A 7,616-nucleotide genomic window follows, 5' to 3' on the forward strand; every position below is an offset into this window, starting at 1 on the left:
TCTTTTTCTTAGGGTCTGGTGACAGCTCTCAACCTTAGAGGTCCACTGGAAAGAGAAAGAGCACGCCCCTAACCCTGGTTTTATTGGGGGAGGTTGTTTGAAAGAACATTTCATTCATGTAAGGCAGAGGGGTCATGTTACAAGGGGCAGCCCACTCCCATTGGGTACCGCCCACTCCCATTGGGTACCGCCCACTCCCAAAGCTGTGCTCCTCTGTGGAGCAGAGATGGGGATCCACCTGCTTCGAGGTCAGGAAAGCCAGTCTCCACATTTCCATTGCTCAAAGCTAGGGGGCGCTCAGCTCCCGACATTTGCTTTTTTCTATTTCTGGCTTGTGCCAATGATATTCAGCTCCTTTAATGTCCTTATAATTCTTTATGCCTTTACAATCGTTATGCCTATGTATCTTTCTATTTTTATGTCACCCTTTATATCATTTTGACCTTGATCCTTTTTTATAGAGACGACCATCTAAAATTGCACACAATGACTATTTCTGGTCTTGCTGTAGAGACATGGATTGAACCACAAATCCCTTCCAGATGGCGAGATGACCTTTGCAAGACTTTTAAAGTCTCATTCCATGCCCACAACATGAGTAGCCGGCCATGGATGACTGCCCACACTCCTCCATCTCAGGGACTCTTGGTCTATGATTGCAACACTTCTTAAAGAGCAGGACTTGAACTAGGCTCAGATAGGTATGATCTGAATCCAAACAGACCTCTTGCTTGCTTTCTTCCTTCACACTGGTTCAGCTTTACCGCATAACCTAGCAAGAAGCAGACCCAATTTTCTTTCAGAAAGATCAAAACCAACCTGGTCATCATCTGATCCTATATTGTTGGATCCAAATCCAAGTTGTGCCACTTTTTGGTTATATGATTCTGAGCAAAACCTTAAATTCTCTTTCTTATATTTAAAAAGATTATCAGGGACTCCATGGCCCTATAAAAATGAAAGGAAACAAGACACGCAACATTCCTGATTCTGTTCCTAACACTCACCATGGCTCCTAAATAGTAGTAAGCTTTCTTACTCCTGGGGCAGGACAGCCTAGTGGTTAGAAAAGAGACTTTGAAGTCTGTCTCCTTGGTTCAATCATTCTCTCTATCACTTTCTTGCTATAAGGCCTTGAATTATTCACTTAGCTTTCTGCTTTTCAGTTTCCTCATGTGTGACATAAAGGCAATAAAATCATTTTCAGAGAAATCTCATGAGGGTTAAATCAGTATATACATGTAAAGCATAAAAAGCAGTAAGTATTCCACATCAGATACACATTACTTGAAATTTTTCCATTTAAATTTTCTACAATAGAAATTCATGCCTTGTGAAGTTTTTTCATCTGCAGGTCAGGAGAATTGATAATAATCCCAGTAAAAAAATCCCCTTTGTAGCCAGTTGTCCAAAGTCACCCTGTGAGATCCTGTGTTTTTTTTTTTTTTTTTGCCTTTGTGAAATTGCTATTATCCCTTACTGCATAGATTTTAGACCCCCTATTCGCCTCTTTCTGTCTTCCTACACTGCAGTTTGCTCGACCTGTCTTTATGTGTGTGTGGTTGTGGGGACAACATAATACTACTTGACAGCACATGTTCTGACGACAATCCAAAGAAAGCACTGGCAACAGTCGGAGTCACATGAATCAGTACTGTGGACTGTGGACTACGTGCTGAGCCTGCAGAATATCACAGTCCTTCTGCAGAGACACGAGGAGTCCAGACAGCTCAGGGTAACATGTATACTACGGTTTAGATGGAGGTGGCTCATGTGTGAAGATATTGGTCCTACAGCAGCACTGTTCAGAGATGGAGCTTGGGGGTGTGACGGGATCCCAAGGGCTCTGACTCGTCAGTGGGCTATCTATTGATAGTTGAAGGAACTACTTGTAGCTGACGCCAACTATGGGTAGTGGGCCACGGTGGGAGGAAGGAGGTCTCTGGTGGTGTAACCTGGAAAGACATTTCTTTCCCCCCATCTCTTCCTCTTTCTTTTTCACTCTCTGCTTTCTGGTTCCTATGATCTGACCAGCTTTCTTCCTCCCCTCCCTTCCACCATGATGTCGTTTCTCTCTCAGGCCCAAACAGTGGAACCTGTCAACCATCAACGGAAACTTCTGAAACCATGAGCCAAAGTGAATTTCCCACCTGTAAGTTGCTTTTATCAGGCATTTTTGTTTTGTTTTGTTTTGGGGTTTTTGATACTGGGAATTAAACCTAGGAGCACTTAACGACTGAGCTAAACTCCCAGTCTTTTTTATGTATTTATTTTAAAACAGGGTCTCACTGAGTGGCTTATGGCCTCATTAAGCTTCTGAGGCTCACCTCAAACTTGTGATCCTCCTGCCTGGGCCTCCCATACAGCTGGGCTTACAAGCATGTTCGACTGCATCCAGCTTTTCTCAGGTGTGTGTCACAGCAGTGAAAAGCTAACAGCACAATATCCTCACCATTGATTCCCAGTACAACGTCCAGCGTATTGATCCATTTATGAATGAACGGAGTCCAGGATGACAGAGATCAACAGAGACAGAGTCTAGACAAACAGAGACTGAGCACCCTTCCTCTAACCCCACCAGAGCTCATTCCCTCTCTTACACTTCAGTTTGCCCAACACATCTCCTTTGTTCCTTTGGGCTCTTTTATTCCTGCAAACTTCTGAGTCCCCTCCCCCCACCCACCCCCACCCCCACCCCCACCCCCCACCTTTTTTTTTTTTTTTTTCAAATCTTCCTCGGGACAGAGCTTCTCAACAAATGCAGATGTTAGGGACTGAACTACTGATCTCCCTGCCCCTCCCCCTTTGAGTGACTGTCCAGAGCCTGAGGAGGGAATGGAAAGCTCTGAGGCAGACTCCACTTGTAAGCGAGCAGCCTTTCTGTTCAGCTCCGTGTGCCACACAAATGTCATCCCCCTTTTTTTTTTTTATTTGTTATGATGAAAAGAAGTGGGAAGCAATGAATCAATGTGACACTGTGTGCCTCGGACTGAATGTTCATGTCTCCCCCAAATCCATCTGTTGAAACTTAACCTCTCGGGGGATGCTGTTTGGAGGTGGGTCCTTGGGAGGTGAGAAGGCTGTGAGGCTGAGCCGTCATGAACAGAATTGGTGCTTCTACAGGAGACTCCAGGGAGCTCCACTGCATGTGGTCACAGCAAGAAGATGGCCATCTATGAAGGAGAACAGGGTCCCTGCTAGACACGGACCATGGTGGCACCTTGATCTAGATTTAACAGCCTCCAGGAATAAATTTATGCTGTTTATAAGGTATCCAGTCTGCGGTAGTCCGTCATAGAAGCCTGAAGATAGGATAGATGCCCCTGGTCTAATTCTGTGACTCTTTCCTTCTTCCATGTTGATATCAGATTTATCCCTCCTGAAAAAGAAAGATTGCATATGCATATCTATATATCTATGATTCTATATATCTCTATCTAATTCTATATACAGACAGACACACATTTACATCATAAACTCGGCAGAAGCACCAAAGTAATATTCTTGCATCTAGGATTTTCATATAGTTTGCCATCCAAGTCCAACCCAAGTATTTTTAAGGCTGAAAAAGGGCCGTTCATAGTTATACTGGAACAATAGGCATCGATCAGAACTGTCTTCAGAAAACCACAAGTCTCTTATGGCAGGCGGTAAGCCTTGTTGCAGAGTGGAGAAAAGTAGAAAAGTCATTTGAGAAATACAACTAGTTTGCTTCACTCCCATGAGCCCCGTATCCTGCCCCAGAGGGACCCTTAGGGAGAGCAAGTCACACTCGGTAACTCTAGGGAACATAAGACAAGGAACCGCTGGGAAGCGAGCATTTCCAGGAGCTGAAATGTCAATAGCGAGGGATAAAAGGGATGGCAAGGAGAATGCCACAGGTCCCCATGCCATCCAGTGTCCAGGCAATGGGCAGGAGGGTGCAGAAGAGATGAGAGCAGCTGAAGAAGACTAGGCGGGCGCTTTGAGCTGTCCTGGGTGAGCCTTGTGAGAGTGGGGGAGGGAAATTCAAAAGACATTGCTGTTGATGCTACCCTAAAGCCAGTACTCACTTTTCAGTTACCCTAAAGATCATTAATTCATCTGTATTGTGGCTGGTGTGGTGGCAGATCCTTAGGAAGCTGAGGCAGGAAGATTTTAAGACCAGCCTGGGCAATGTAGGGGGCTGGAGATGTAGCACAGTGGTAGAGCACCCCAGAGTTCTATCCCTAGTACTGCCAGAAGAAGAAGGAGGAGGAGGAGGAGGAGGAAGAGGAGGAGGAGAAGAAGAAGAAATAATCATCTATGTTGTAAAAGTTTTAAAAGAAACTGATTAAATCTTTTTGGTTTGGTTTTGGAGGAGAGGAAGCTGAGGTTAAGTGAGAAGTTCCTCCACTCGATGCTTATTGCTAGTGTCAGAAAGTTCAATGCAGCCAATCTCCAGTTTCAGAGAAGGATCTTTCTTGTCTGGGGCTTCTCACTCGTGGTTTTCTCTTTGAGAATTTCTGGTTCTTTGAGAGTCACCTTTTAGAAGGTGTGATGTGACTGCTGGGTGAATAATCATGAGTCACCATGGAGATGAGAGGTCAGGGATCATACTTCAGAGCTTCTGGAAATCTTTCATTTCCTTGATCTTCTCCTGGTCCTCACCAAAATAGTCTATTCACTCAAGACAGGCTTCCTGAAAGAGGCCTCCACAGTCGCTGTTAGCTGACTTTTCTCCCTTCACCCAGCCCAATTTTGCAGGTTCGTTTATTGTTGGAACTATGGGAGGGATAACAGTAGAAGTTTCCTCTCTTTCTTTTTATTTCATAGTGATGTAGGGGAGAGATACAGTTGCTTAAATCTCTGGAGTCAAATATTACAACACAGAAAGGAGAAACAGGGATCAGGAGGCTTTGTGTCTATTTCCAACCCTGGCACATGCGAACACTATGAAACTGGACAAGCATGTACCTCTGGGCTGCAGTTCCTCTATCGCAAAGTGATGACTTTACTGGAAATTTTCCAAGTGCTTTCAAGTGCTCACAATTGTCCCTGGCACTAGGAATATTTTCTGAAGAAAGGAAGAAGCTAGACGTTACTCATTTTTCTGTCTTGACCCTTCATTTCTAGACATCATGGATCATGTCAATCACAGCTGGACCCAGACTTTCATCCTTGCCGGTTTCACGACCCCTGGGACACTACGACCTCTTGCTTTCTTGGGGACCCTATGCATTTATCTCCTCACCCTTGCAGGGAACTTGTTCATCATTGTCTTGGTAAAGGCAGATTCTGGACTGTCCACACCCATGTACTTCTTCATCAGTGTCCTCTCGTTCCTGGAACTCTGGTATGTCAGCACCACAGTGCCCACGCTGCTGCACACCTTGCTCCACGGGCGCTCACCCATTTTGTCGGTCGCCTGCTTCCTCCAGCTGTATGTCTTCCATTCCTTGGGCATGACTGAGTGTTACCTGTTGGGAGTCATGGCGCTGGACCGCTACCTAGCCATCTGCCGCCCACTGCACTACCATGCACTCATGAGCAGGCAGGTACAGCTGTGGCTAGCAGGGGCCACCTGGGTGGCTGGCTTCTCAGCTGCGCTTGTGCCAGCCAGCCTCACTGCCACTCTGCCCTACTGCCTGAAGGAGGTAGCCCATTACTTTTGTGACCTGGCTCCGCTAATGCGGTTGGCGTGTGTGGACACCAGCTGGCACGATCAGGTCCATGGGGCAGTGATTGGTGTGGCCACTGGATGCAACTTTGTGCTCATTATAGGACTCTATGGGGGCATCCTGAGGGCTGTGCTGAGGCTGCCCTCCACTGCCAGTCGTGCCAAGGCCTTCTCCACCTGCTCCTCCCACATGACTGTAGTGGCACTGTTCTATGCCTCGGCCTTCACAGTGTATGTGGGCTCCCCGGGAAGCCGTCTCGAGGGAACGGACAAGCTCCTTGCTTTAGTTTACGCCCTCCTTACTCCCTTCCTCAACCCCATCATCTACACACTGCGCAACAAAGAGGTGAAGGAGGCGGTGAGGAGGGTCACTGACAGGCTCCAGACTGTCTTGAGGGGACCCTGATGATGTCATCTGGCATAATCCAGATTCTGGGTAACTGGGCGAATCAGCTGTTTGGTTAATCAATCATCTGGTCTGAGTCAGTAAACGACGAGAACATAATCAATCTGATCATTAGGTCAAAAAATTACTGCAAACTCTGAACTGATCTGAGGTGGCCCATGTAGGTAGAGAGGAGATAAGGTCTCTGATTCCTTCCCAACCGGATGGGGGAAGAAATGCAGGAGGAAAAAAACATGGGGTCCTGGAGCAAAGGTTGAAAGCTGAGTGATTGACTTAGAGGGTTGTGGAATTCTGAAAGAAAGAAGACCAACTGAAGCAGGAGGTCGCCAGTTTCTCGTCAAGACAAGAGTTCTAGAGGAGGATGAAAAGGGTCGAAGCCAATTTGGCCAAAAAGAGACTAAAATTACGAGACTTGTACGAAGGTTCAGACGTGCAGCGGTGAGCCAGGGGCAGAAGCCATTTAGCTGGTGGAGTCCAGTGATCCTGAGATGTCAAGTGACCAGGGTCAGCTTCCTAGGGGACAGAACTATCTGGACAGATGGCTGGGAGCTAGAGATGATAGCGTACTGTGTCGTGGGGCAAGGGTAGGGAACTGAAGAATGTTGTCAGGGTTCTCTTTCACAGTCAGGGAGTTCACATTAAAACAGCACTCGGAGCCATATTTTAAGATCAGCGGTGAACCAACAAAAAGCTTTACTAGTCTTATCTGTGAATACAAAGCAGAGATAAGGACCCAATTCTCAGATCACACACTACTTCTTTGTTTCCCCAGTTTCTCCAGCTTTCCTCTACTGAGCAGAGTTTGGGAATCACCGATTAAATTCAACCTTCATACTTTAATAATGTGTGAATTCAAATCACCAAATACCTGCCAAAGGATGCTCAGATGATCAATGAGAAAGGCAGAACAGAACCTTGGCAGAGACTGGGTGCCGTAGGGATCTTGAATACTGTTGTTCATTTTTCTCATTCTTATTTATTTCACTGCTTAAAAAAAAAATCAATTCTTTTTTTTTAAATGCCTGCCCTAAGTCAGAAACAGTAACTGTTGCTTCAAATACATTTTAATTTAATCTTCATAATATTCCCCTGAAGAAAGAAGAATCATTCCAACATTCACCTAATGAAAATAGAAATATTACTGGAATTGCTGTAAAGAGAGGCAGATTCCACTTTAAATCTGCTCCAGATGGCTGAGTGACCTTGGCAAGCCTCCCTTGGCCTCTGTCTGCAATGTGAGTGGCTGGCTGTGGATGACTGCTCACATTCCTTCCAGCTTAGAGAGTTTCTGTTCTCTGATTGCAACACTTCTTAAAGGAAGCAGGGTGAGAAAAATGGAGAAGATCTGAGTACTGAGAACAAGAGAGGATTTGTTGTTTCAAACCCCAGTACTGCCATTTATTTTACCTATTCCATGCTGGACAAGCAAACAATATAACTTTCCTTTGACCTTAGTTTTGTTTTCTTTAGAAACATCTATGAGAAAATCTTCTAAAATTATTTGAAATAGCAATATTAAGTGTTTAGTAAACAAATTAGCCTTATTTTTTTCACAGAGTGGTGTGGTGGTTA

The 7,616-nt window shown here is 45.4% G+C and overlaps 1 protein-coding gene and 2 long non-coding RNA genes across 3 annotated transcripts; 2 read left to right on the forward strand and 1 right to left on the reverse strand.

Moving 5' to 3' along the window:
• Positions 1-1,536: 1,536 nt before the first annotated feature.
• Positions 1,537-3,273, forward strand: LOC144368379 (uncharacterized). Its single transcript, XR_013428155.1, has 4 exons — positions 1,537-1,735; positions 2,081-2,152; positions 2,282-2,408; positions 3,124-3,273. It is a non-coding gene; the product is annotated as an uncharacterized LOC144368379 (long non-coding RNA).
• On the reverse strand, positions 3,121-7,044 carry LOC144368380 (uncharacterized). Its single transcript, XR_013428156.1, has 2 exons — positions 6,913-7,044; positions 3,121-3,379 (listed from the first exon to the last, which is right to left on the reverse strand). It is a non-coding gene; the product is annotated as an uncharacterized LOC144368380 (long non-coding RNA).
• Positions 4,843-7,064, forward strand: LOC144368378 (olfactory receptor 6N1-like). Its single transcript, XM_078027211.1, has one exon. It carries the CDS (start codon positions 5,100-5,102, stop codon positions 6,042-6,044), a length of 945 nt encoding a protein of 314 aa, XP_077883337.1. The 5' UTR covers positions 4,843-5,099; the 3' UTR covers positions 6,045-7,064.
• Positions 7,065-7,616: the final 552 nt, after the last annotated feature.

This window comes from Ictidomys tridecemlineatus, chromosome 11, assembly GCF_052094955.1.
Source record: "Ictidomys tridecemlineatus isolate mIctTri1 chromosome 11, mIctTri1.hap1, whole genome shotgun sequence".
In the NCBI taxonomy this organism is placed as follows: domain Eukaryota; kingdom Metazoa; phylum Chordata; class Mammalia; order Rodentia; family Sciuridae; genus Ictidomys; species Ictidomys tridecemlineatus.